A 12,362-nucleotide genomic window follows, 5' to 3' on the forward strand; every position below is an offset into this window, starting at 1 on the left:
GAGTAAACAGGAAATCAGCAGGACAAATCTGTTCCCCTGCTGCTTCCCCTGGGGTAGCACCGAGGGTTATTTTAACCATCATGTAGAAGAAGTCTTCGTTATACTTAACCTGGGCTCCTGCCTGTTGGAGCAACTGCCAAGGGCAGTTAGCAGCTGAATGCTTTGACTCAGGAAAAGCCTCCTGCCCAGAACTTCAGACTTCCCCAGCCTCCCTGCAGGAGCGACCTTCTGCCACTGGAAACCTCTTTCACAACGAAAAGAAAGAGACTTATCTACACACAGCAGCTGCCATCCCTGCAGTTCCCTTATTCCCCAACCCAGAGCCCTGCCACAGGTCTGACATCCCAGTGCACGCTGGTAGCCACAATATGATGGCTTGCTTCCTCTAAGGCTAGTTGCAATTGAATTTTTATCGAAAGGCCTGAGCGAAAAAAACTTCCACATCCCATGTGGTGCTCAGTGTGTGGTGGGTTTCTTCTTTCCTGCCATGTGCATTCTTCTGTCCCTGCAGAAGCTTTGCCTTCCTCCCACCAGACCTAACTAGTGCCTCAAGACCTACTGTTACAGCCATGATGCCTTCAAATCACTCAGTTGGGTGGAATCCTATATGAAATGACTTGGGCTGGTCTCAGCCCAATCCCTAGAGGACAGGTGCTTACACTGTAAAAGCCATCAGTCACAATGGCCTGTGGGGAAGCAAAGAGCTCAGTGGTGGCAGGGACTGACACGCCTTCTGACGTGGTCCTGACAGGGTATGGAGAACACATACTAAGTGCACAGGCATGTGCAAATGACTCAAACTCTTTAACCCCTCCTTGCTTCCCCCCCCCCCCCCCCCAAAAAAAAAAAAAAAAAAAGTCAGAGCTGCACCAGGTTCTTGCCTCATTCAGTTGGTACTGATGTGAGGAGGGGAGTGCTTATCAGAGGTAGTCTCTGCATTGAGCTCCTTGCCTCTGCATTTAGTTTTTTACTTTCTTTCCTGTCAGCAGTGGGATGGTGTAAGCAAACTGTCCTACCGTTGGATTAAGAAAGATCCAGAATACACCACAGGTGAAGCTGGCAAGCACCAGAAGTCCATCAACAACAGTGCTCTCATCACTGATCCTGTTGCTGGAGGGGGAGATCAGCAGTATTAGCGGAGGAAGGCCAAGTGTAGGAAAAGGTCTCAAAAGAATCCAGGAAGAACTCCTGAACAACGAGAACTGACTCACCCAAGGCCATATAAAGAACAGCTCAAACTACAGGAGGTACCAACAAATGGAGAGCTGGCCCCAAGTGACCATGCCACCTCTTTCCATCCCCTAATGCTGCTCTCTCCAGGGATTTTCTTCATAAACCGTGCTAGAAGAGAGTTCCATGGCCTTCAGTGGAATTATTCCTCCTGACACCATCTTGACCAACTTGACTTCAGGTGATATCAAGCAGGACCATCTCCATCTCTAATCTACATCCAGAAAGGTAGGATGCACATACAGCCCTAAAGACCCCACTGCATCTCCCCTTACCAAGGACAAGGCCCTGCTTCCACTGCAGTTAACATGAACTTTGCACAGTGTTTAAAAGGGAGCAGAGGCTGGCACTGAGCCTTCAGTAAGCGTAGAAGGGGTGGGAGCGTCTCTGCTGGCCAGAGAAAAAATGGAGAGGGGCAAGAAATCAGTGGGTCACTGATGTCACCAGAATGGCCGCTTTGCTTGGCATAGAGGATGCTGACCAATCCTTTTTCCTTTCCCTCAGCCGCCACAGCATAAAAAGTCACTGACTTATTTCTTTCATGGCCTGGCTCCCTTTCAACTTCCCATAGAAAGTATTTATCTCCTTTATGAATGATGACATCCTGCCAGTCCCCAGACACACCACTGCATCTGATCAACCCCAGCCGTCTATCATCATTTTCACATCCCTATTGGTGATTTGGCAGCATATCAGCATAGAGCTGGGGAAATGGCTCCCACCAATCTTGCCAGAGGAGAGTATCAAGGACTTTTATTAATTAACATTTTGAATTGTAGCTAATAAATACCTTGGGAGCATTCAGGCTGGGATGTGAAATACAGCAGAGATGTCCTTGAGACACCACAGCAGCTCACTGCTGGAGGCAAATGGACACAAGTCCTCTGTTAAGTGGTCTCTACTACTGTAAACTGCCCCTCCTGCTACCACGAGGACAGCACATGGGGAAAATGAAAGCCAGCTCATTCCACTATCAGACTGAACTGCAGGTAGCTGGCAGCAGCGAATCTGGCAAGAGCCACAATGGCCAAACATTTACAAATGCAAGAAAAACAATTGCAGGGTTCTCCTCATGTGAGCAGGGACACAGATTAGTGCAGAGAGATGTGCACATCAAGTGTGCGGGAGAGGACCTCCAAAGGGCCCCCAGGATGGAAGCACACAGCTTTGTTTATACTGTGTGTGCCTTTGGGCTGGTGCCTGTGTGTTTTCCGTTCTGTTTAGCTCTCACCTGAGCACAAGGCAGGTACAAAACTCGGGGCAACAGGGAACTCCTTACACATCAGGCCTGCAAGAAGCAATATGTGCAAATCAGCATCACCTGGGGGTGCTACCATGGGAAGCAAATCCCATTTTGGGGAAGCATCACTCTCAGATGCTTTACTTTGTCCTGGGGTTGAATTTGCCTCTCATTCCTGTGACACTCTCCATCCTGCCTGACTCCATAACCTGTACTGTGTCCACATGTTTAAGGATACAGTGTGCAGGATGCAGTAAGGAAGCAGATTGTGGTGGGTAACTGAACATAGAGAATGATCCCTAACCCCTGAAGACAGCATCTGTGAGCAGATCTCAGCAACAGAATCATTGCATGGACCTGACCCATACAATATCCAAAAAATACAGCATATAACCCAGACTTCACTTATAAGCTACTTCCCTCCCCAGCCTTCTGTACTACTTGGAACTGGGATGTCACAAAGCACTAGCAGACTCCAGGGGCTTTTTCTATACAAGATACTGCCTGTGCAAGTCACAAAACTCTCCTTAAGCCTCTCCCTCCCTCCTGTGCCACTGCATTAGCTGATGGATGACCTAAGGGGTCACAGGTTAACTGGAGAACAATAGCTTGGGCAGGATGAATGGGAATGCCAGGTGACAGCATGCTATTAGTTAATGGACTCGGGGGCCCTCGGACCAATCTAATCGAGTGACTGCTGGCTAAGAGTGGAAGGATGATAGGCCAAGAAAATAAATACAGAGGTCAAGGAGAAAAAAATATTAAGTGAGTAAAATCTAAAGCCTGGGGAGAGGATACAAATGGAACACGGATAATGCTTAGCCAGAGACATAAGAGACTCAATGTTCCTTCTCAGAGAAAAACAAAATCCTTTTATCTTCCCCTTCCCCCCATTAAAAAAAATGTCAAAATCAATTTACTGCCTTCTCTTGTGCAATCAATCAATCCTCTTCCATTGCTCAACCTGAGGTAGAGGCGCATACATGGACACACACTTGGGCAGACAAGAGACAGCAGCAGAGAAGCAGAGGCTGACTGGTGGTTGTATTTATACTCTCAGAGATTAACAGGGGACAGATGGCTCACGGCCAAAGCAGCTCATAGTCACAAGATTGTAACCACACGGGGTTGCGTAAGGCACACAAAAGATCTTGCAAAAGTTCTCTGTTTTGAATGGAAAGGAAGAGTCAGGACTGTTTGGATGTCTCAGGGAACTGGCAAAGGAAAAGAGTCCTCCACTCCAATCAGAAGTTTGTTAGTAACTGGAAGTTATTCTCCTCTTGGTTGCTCCTGCGTGAAATGACTTTGGGTTTCCCCACATGACTGTGCGTCAGAACTCAGCATGTCTGACAAGTTCAGTGGGGAGGCCCAGGATTCAGCAGGTGCAGCAGAAAACACTCCCATCTCACTGCTACTGGCAGACACTCCAGGAAGCAAGGCATACTGGTCAGTGCAAAGGAAGCTTTCACAGCCCTCTTCCCCTTCCCAGGGATGTCAATATAGCCCTTTTCAACAGATCTACATGAACATGCAACTGAGGGAGTCATAAATGAATTTCAGGGCCTCTTCTGAAGACAATGCTCATGGAGGTGTATGTTTATCTGGTGACAGCCTATGCCTCCAACACTATTAACAGTTTGCAGAAGCAGCCTCACTGGCTCCTTACAACCAACTTACTCTTTAGGGGGATTCAGGTCTTCGGGTCTTGTCTCGAAGAATTGAAGAACCTCCTCACACTGAGAGATGTAGGGTGGCAACTGGATCAGGGCCTGCAAATGAAATGGAGGTACTGATAACACCGAGCTAGAGTCCCTGGCTCAGAAAGAGTGCCTAGGTCAGCTTCAGCATGCATGGTGAGGAACTGCATCATGGTCCAGAAAAGCTTGCCACATACTGCCTGTAACAGTAGGAAGGCAGCTTGAAGAACCAGACACTGAGTGCACAGTGCCCTGTGGAGGGTTGTGATGTACCAAAACTGTGAAAGCCATTTCCATCCCAAGAAAAGTCCTACTGTATCTGTAGGTAGGACTAAGAAATGCAAAGGGAAAGAAATGGTTGTTGACCTGCCACCCAAGTTAAATGCACCATCTTAATCCTTTACTCCCACATTAGCTGGGGTATATTCAGCCTCCTTGTAAGAGCCCAAGTGATTCTCACAACCACTTCCCCAGAGCTGATTTCCTTCCAGATAGGGCAGGGGTGGGCAAAATATGGCTTGTGGGCCAGGTCCATCCCATCAAGCACTTTTATCCGGCCCAGAGTGCCCATCAACAAATTGTGCCCCACACAGCCCTTCTGCCCACAACAGTGGGGGTGAGGCACCCACATGTACACACAGCCCCGAACATACCCTCTTGCAACTCGCTCCCACCTTCATGGGCAGAAGGACCCAGCCTAGCCAGCAGCAGTCTCCAGGGACCTGCTTTGAGCAGCTGATAGGGAAGTGGCGGGGGTGGGGGCTGCGCTGCAGCTGGGGTGGGGGGAGCGTGGAGCTGGGGCTGGCAGTAGCATGGAGCCTGCACTCAAGGGGGTGTTGGCAGCGCAGAGCTCGGCTGGGCAGTGTGTGGGTGTAAGGGAGGGTGGCAGGGTGGTGAACCCCTGGGGATCCCCCCATACTGCCCCCATGGAGCACAGCCCTGGCAGGCAGTGGCAGCAGCAAGAGCAGCAGGCAGGGCGTCCAGGGCACAGGTGCCTGGAGGGGCATGGCTCCAGCCTGCGCAGCACACTGCAGCGAGGGGTGCAGCCTCTATCAGGCTGCCTGTATCGCCAGCGCACTCTGCCACTCACGCACATCCCCTGCAGTCGCCGGGCAGGGGAGGAAAGCCCCAGGTGCTAGAGCTGGATGTCTTCCCTGCCAGGGCTGTGCAGGAGAGGAAGGAAGCCCCAGGTACCTTTCCCTGGGGGGTGGGGAAGGTAGCTGGCTTCAGCATGTGGGGCTTCCCTGCTGCGGCCAGCGAGTGCAGGGACTGCGCGCAAGTGTGGAGAGCACCGGTGATACAGACAGCCCAATGGAGGATGTGCCCCTCATCGCAATATGCAGCCATGCCCTGCCGGGCGCCTGTGCCCTGAATTCCCCTACCTACTGCTGCTGCCACTGCCACCACCTGCCAGAGCTGCATGCTGTGGGGAGGAACTGGGGGAGGGTCCCCAAACTCCCCACCCTCCCTCATACCCCATAAATCCTACACACATCCACACCCTGCTCCCACAGACCTCCAGCATACCCCACACCCCCTCACAAATCCCTCCCACAAACACCCCCACACCCCACCATACACACACACAGCACACATAGGAACAATCCACCCCCCATACACACACATATCCACACCCCACCACACCCATCATACACCCCCACAATATACAAGACTAAGAATTTATTTTTGAGTTATTATGCAATCACCCCTACATATAATACACAAACACAAATCATGACAAAATATTTTTCATAATAAAATTAAACTATGTTCTAGCAGATGTTTGACTTAGGGTATGATTTGTTTTTTTTCTGGTTCTAAGATGCCCTGCCCCCCCACCCCACTGGGAGTATTTCCAGGGGGCAAGGAGAGGGAGGGACTTCTGCCAAGGTGGTGACAAGGGGGTGGAGCAACTATCAAGGGACGGGGCTACCCATGTGGCCCTCAACAGCACACCAAAACTTGTTAAGCAGCCCTCTGCCCAAAATAATTGCCCACCCTTGAGATGCGGCCTGACTCACTGACTTACTGATGTTTTTCTCAACTACAAAATGTGGTGAACCATAGCCCCTTTCCCCACAGAACAAGCAGCCCTTGTCAGGGCCCTATTCTGTCAGGGCAGTAGAGTCTGGCTTCTTGATGCTGCTGGCCAGGTCCAGGACATGGGGACTCTTGGGACCATGAGAGCTTCAGACATCATGAAGAGCCCTTTGTTCTCTCTGTTGGGGAACTGCTACCCAGGAAGGGAGCCTCTTATTATGGGACAAATTGCTGGACTCCTTTTTCAAGACAATAGCTGCAGAGCTTTATTAATACCATCATCAGACAACCACCTCGGACCACGAGTTGATGTCCTGACCCTCACCTTTTCCCTGGCCACAAGAGAGACTCAGACAGCAAGACTAGCCTTAAAGGTAGGACTCAATGGATGAGAGCCAGAATGTGCCAGCAATGATGCCGTAATGTCTGCAAAAGCTAGAGGGGACGGTGCCAAGCATACTGATGTTTTCTTCAGGCCAGAGCCATCATTTCCCTTGCTGACTGTCCCACTGTTTCATACTGGAGCAGAGGCAGGCAGGCCAGGTGAGAGCACTATAGCTCATCTCTGAGTGAAGGGAAAAACAGGCAGCCCCCTGATGTACACAGCTGTGGTTTGCGTTCACTGTTTTTTTGGGCACTTTTAGGAAAAAAGTTGTGTCATGCTGTCAAAGGAGGAAGAGGGCTCACCCTTCAGCCCATTTGCCTCCTGTAGAGAAGGGCAGCTGACAGGCATCCTTTAGCCTCCCAGCCACACTTCACCCTCAGCTCCACCCATTATACAACGGCCTTGAGGCAGGAACACAGGGAAACCCATGAAAAACTCTCACCCTTCATCAGAGCCCCATGTAAGCAAGTCCCCAGATATCAGATCTGAGTCTGCAGTGTCTGTGTAGCTGTTCCAAGAGTGGAAAGGTCATTCAAAGACATTGACTGCCAATGCAGCAAGGGTAAACCAGAGGTCTGACAAGAAGTCAAGGCAATGTGCAGGCCATCACGAGAAACGGGAAAGCCTGCCCATTCCAGAGATTATGGGGGCAGGCATGGACAGCTGACAGAGCAGGTTTCTCACTGATGCCATTGCCACTTAGGCACAGTCCACAGGTATCCAATGTCTGGGGCTTCTGTTAAATTTCCAACCAGGGCCTCAAGAACTTTCCATCCTGAGAGCACTGCAGATGTCAATGGAAAACGCAGCCCACTCTTGATGGACACAAGCTAAGGGCCAGTTTCTGGTAGTTGGTGAACAATGCTGACATGGGGGATGCTGACAGGAGAGGTTGGGAGTGCTGCTGAAGGCAAGGCATCCAGTCTCACAACTCAGCCTCCACCTCATCCTTGACAACAAGAGGCTCCCAGGGGAACTCCATCCAGCCCCAACTGGCAGTGGCAGAAATACAGCAAGGATCCTACAGAGAAAGGCTATTCATAAAAGCCAGATGGGAAAGGTCCATTTTGCTGGTGATCCATTGGTCCGACGCTAATACAGGATTATTCACCACAGGGGATTTTCTAGAACTGTGTCCAATCTAGTTTTAAAAGCAATGGGATTTGGCAGAAAACTTCAGTCACCACTTTTTTTACCTAATATTCACCCAACATTTTCTCTCTCAAATTTGCCAGTGCAAGAAAGGACCTATTACCAAGCTGAAGGAGGGAAGAAAAAACTGAGAAAAACTGTTTTTAAATACTAACTCAGAAGTCAGGTTGACCTGACTCCCAATAATTTTAGCTGCTCTTCAAAGAAGCTCTAGGAGAACTTTTATTGAGAGTGATTATTTTACTTCTGCTGCTGTGGCTCATGTGAGGCCAACCCAAAATAGCTGGTTTGAGGAGAGGAGCAACTGCATCTAAGGCATCAAGAACTGGGCCCCTGTAATGAGAGCATGGCCATTCCTGTTGACTCTTTGCTTGTAAAGCACCTCTGTGATGGTTCTGGTTTCTACCCCAGCAGCAGCAGTTTCAGTTAAGTAGCAGGAGCTGGAAGGCCAGGCATAGAGCACACTTTATTACTTGGTAATGCATTAACTGGAGGAGGAGAAAGCTGCTAAGTGGGTCATATAACATCAGCCATTATGTTCCAGTTGTTAAGTCAAATGGATTCATTATATTTTATGCCATTAACAGCATCATTCTAAAACAGACAGCTGCAGCCTCCTATCTCTTAGGGACCTTCTTCCTCCCTAAAATTAAATTTATGGTTGTGCATGTGCCTGTGGGTAGTTGGCACATTTTAGTGTCCCTGAAAATGAGGATTGATTACACTGGCTTGATTTAAGTAGCTCCTGTGTGAGCTCTCTCCAAACCTCCAGCTTGGACCATGTGCCTGAAGCCCACTTTGCAGTACATATATTGCTCCAATTGTACCTGGTACCTTGCAGTAGCTCAAGCTCAACAACATAGACCTGAAGCAACAGCTTCTAGACTACTGCTGGGATGTTACACAGGGGGGATGCATCTTTTAAGTTTTTGACACTGCTTCCCACAACACCCTCACAAGGAAGTTAAAGAAATATAATCTAGATGTAGAACATTCTACAAGACAGGTGCATAACTATTTGGACCAGTGTCCATAAAGAGATGTCAACAAGGACTCAGCGTCAAACTGAGGGGATATATTAAGTGGGGTTACTCAGGGGGTTTTCCTGGGCCCATTGCTATTCAACATCTTCATTAATAGCTTGAACAAAATGGAATTTAAAGATATCATGCGGGGGACAGCAGCCCTTTTAGAAGGTGAGAATAAAATTCAAAATGAACTTGATAAACTGCAAAAATGGGCTGAAATTCATCTAATCAAATTCAGGAAGGGCATGTGCAATGGAATTTACTTAGAAAGAAACAGTCACATGAACAACATGTCATCTAATTGGATTTTAAGAAGGACAGTATCTCATTATATTCTTATAGATAAACTGAGTGACTGTGACATAGATGTTTACATGGTCAGGTGGGTGGCAAATTGGCTTAGGGGTTGCATCCAGACAGTGGTGGTAGATGGGTCGGTATCAATCTGGAAAGATGTGGGCAGTGGAGTTCCACAAGTTTTGGTCCTTGGACCAGTGCTGTTCAGTGTCTTCATCAGCGACTTGGATGAGAGCGTGGAAAGCACTCTGTCCAAATTTGCAGATGATACCAAATTATGGAGTACAGTTAACACATCTGAGGGTAGGGAACCAATCCCATGGATCTGGACAGGTTGGAAAAGTTGGCGGAACAGAATAGGATGCCGTTCAATAAGGACAAATGCAAGGTGTTGCACCTAGGGAGAAGGCATCATCAGCACACTTACAGACTGGGGGAGAATCTTCTCAGCAGCACAGCAATGGCAAATTATCTTGGAGTCACTGTAGACTCCAAGACGAACATGAGTCATCAATGTGATGAAGTGATCAGAAATGCTCACTACACTTTATCATGCATTAGTAGGTGCATGACAAACAGGTCCAAGGAGGTGATACTTCCCTTTTATGCGGCATTGGTCAGGCTGCAGTTGCAGTACTGTGTCCAGTTTTGGGCGCCACACTTCAAGAGGGATGTGGACAACTTAATAGGAGGGTCACTTGTATGGTTAGGGACCTCCAGGCAAAACCCTACGAGGAGAGATTAAGGGCCCTGGATCTTTCAGCCTCTGCAAGAGAAGGCTAAGTGGTGATCTTGTGGCTGCCTACAAATTCATCAGGGGAGGACAGCAAGGAATAGTAGATGATCTGTTTACCAGGCCACCCCTTGGAGTAACTAGGAACAAGGGCCACAAAATGACAGAGAGCAAATTTAGGTTAGACATCAGGAAGAACTTCTTTATGGTAAGGGTTGCCAAAATCTGGAATGGTCTTCCAAAGGAGGTGATGCTCTCCCCTACCGTGGGGGTCCTAAACAGGAGGCTAGATGTACACCTGGCTGGGGTCATCTGACCCCAGTGCTCTTTCCTGCCCAGGGTAGGGGGTCAGACTCAATGATCTGCTAAGGTCCCTTCCTACCCAAACATCTTTGAATCACAAGCTGAATGAGTCAACATTTAAAATGGCTTTTAAGCCAATAAATTCCCAGTATGTCATGAACAGAAGTTTCTTCTGCAAGATACAAATAGTCATTCTTCCACTCTATTCAGTGCTGGAGTACTGTGTATCAGGAGTACTGTGTCCAGTTTTGGGCACTGCATTTCAAGGAAGTTATGAACACTTTAGAAAGAGTCTGGAGGAGGATAGCAAAAATGATCAGAGGTCTAGAGCACATGGCATGGGAGGAAAGGTTGGAAAATCTGGAATCATTTAGTCTACAGAAAAGAAGACTGGGTGGGATTAGATAATCTTCATATATATAAAGGTTGTTATAAAGAGTAAGGTGACCAACTTTTGAGTCCACAGAAGACAGAACAAGAAGTAATGGGTTTAAATTGCAACAAGGAAGGTTTGATTTAGATACCAGGAGTTTATAACAATGTAGGCAGTTAAACACTGGAACAGATTATCTACAGAGGTTGTAGAATCTCTGTCACGGGAAGGTTTTAAGTGCAGGTTAGACAAACATTTGTCTGGGATTATTTAGAGAGGGATGATCCTGCTTTGGGCAGGGGGTTGGACTAGATGGCTTCCTGAAGTCCCTTCTAACCCTATTTTTTCCATGACCTCTGTCCTGACATTGAGCAGCTTCCCCTATTCTACTGTAGTTACAGGGCTCGTCTTTCATAGCTTTAGTTAATGCACCCCAATCCTGAACTGCAGCACCTCCATGGGTTTATTCTACATATGCTCTCATACCATGCTCATGGTGTGTTAACATACGCCACTGCTGGTGGACTTGTTCAGCAAAGACTTTATGGCATTGACACCATGCACTGTGCCTTCCCAGATCCAGTACCCAAAATGACTGCCAACTTCTGACACGAGCTAGAAAACTACCCTTACCTTGCAGTATTCATCAATGGGTATCAGCCGCTTGACTGCAACATCCCGGATATGGCTTCGGCGGAAGAGGATCTTACCTGGAGTGGGAAAAGTGAAAAAGAGCAGTGCAGTTCATGAGGGCTGTTCCATACCGACATCCCTTACCTCAGATCAGATGAATGGCTCAATCCCCCTTCTAAGCAAGATATTGATCTTGCAAAGAGAGCACCTTCCCAACAGGATACACTCCACACCTTCCTGCCCCATTAGATACACTTTTGCAGAAAAGCACATTTAAAATTATTCATCTTCAGGTCCTCAAGGAATCCATTTCAAAGCATTTGGAGGACAATATGGTGATTACGAACACACAGTATGGATTCACCAAGGGCAGGTCATACCTGACCAACCTGACTGCATTCCTTGATGATATAACTGGCCCTAGGGATGCAGGGAGAACAATGGACCTGATATCTCTTGACTTTAGCAAGGCCTTTGATACAGACTCCCACAACTTTGCAAACAAGCTAAGGAAATATGGATTGGATGAGTGGACTATAAGTAGGGACCACTGGAATTTATGACGGAAGTGTGCTGCTCAGCTGCTCCTTTAATTTTGGACTTTCCCTCACATACTCCCCCACTACTGATTGGCAGAGGGGCCCCATTGGCCTCACCACTTGCTCCTGATGTCCAGGAGGAAAAAACCACAGTTTTAAATATGCTACAGTTTCACCTCCTGCCTGGTCAGCAGCTAGTGGTGGGACTGTTGGGGCCCCTCTGCCAATCAGCAGTGGGAAGCAAAAACTGCAGAATATTTAAAACCATGGTTTTCATCTCCCCATTGATCAAGGGCAAGAGGTGGGCAGTGAATGGCAGAGTCGACAGGGCCCCTCCACCAATCAACAGCAGGGGGGTGAATGGGGGAAACTCCAAGATTAAGGGAGCTGCTCCACAGCGCACAGTGCAGTGTCCAGTGGTCCCTAACTATAAGGTGGATAGAAAACTGGCTGAATCATCAGATTCAAAGGGTAGTAATCAACAGTTTGATGTCTAGCTGGCAGCTGGTATCAAATGGAGTGCCCCAGGAGTCAGTCCTGGGACTGATTTTGTTCAATATCTTCATCAACAACCTAGAAGATGGGATGACGTTCACTCTCAGCAACTATGCAGATGACATCAAGTTACGGGGAGTAGTAAATATCCTGGAGAGTAGAGCCAGGATTCAGAGTGACTTTGACAGATTTGAGGACTGGACCACGAGAAATCTCA

General features: G+C 48.2%; 1 protein-coding gene across 4 annotated transcripts in view; it reads right to left on the reverse strand.

Moving 5' to 3' along the window:
* The window catches only part of SH3PXD2B (SH3 and PX domains 2B), a 123,818-nt gene that overhangs the window by 38,851 nt on the left and 72,605 nt on the right, over nucleotides 1-12,362 (reverse strand). For all 4 annotated transcript variants that reach the window (XM_090064557.1, XM_090064555.1, XM_090064553.1 and 1 more), the window contains exons 4-5: nucleotides 11,112-11,188; nucleotides 4,148-4,239 (exon numbers count right to left, since the gene is read on the reverse strand). In XM_090064557.1, the coding sequence (XP_089920683.1) occupies nucleotides 4,148-4,239; nucleotides 11,112-11,188 (169 nt within the window). The remainder of the gene's footprint in view (nucleotides 1-4,147; nucleotides 4,240-11,111; nucleotides 11,189-12,362) is intronic.

The sequence above is a fragment of the Crocodylus siamensis genome, chromosome 10 (genome assembly GCF_052110815.1).
Source record: "Crocodylus siamensis isolate JL-2025a chromosome 10, ASM5211081v1, whole genome shotgun sequence".
NCBI lineage: Eukaryota > Metazoa > Chordata > Crocodylia > Crocodylidae > Crocodylus > Crocodylus siamensis.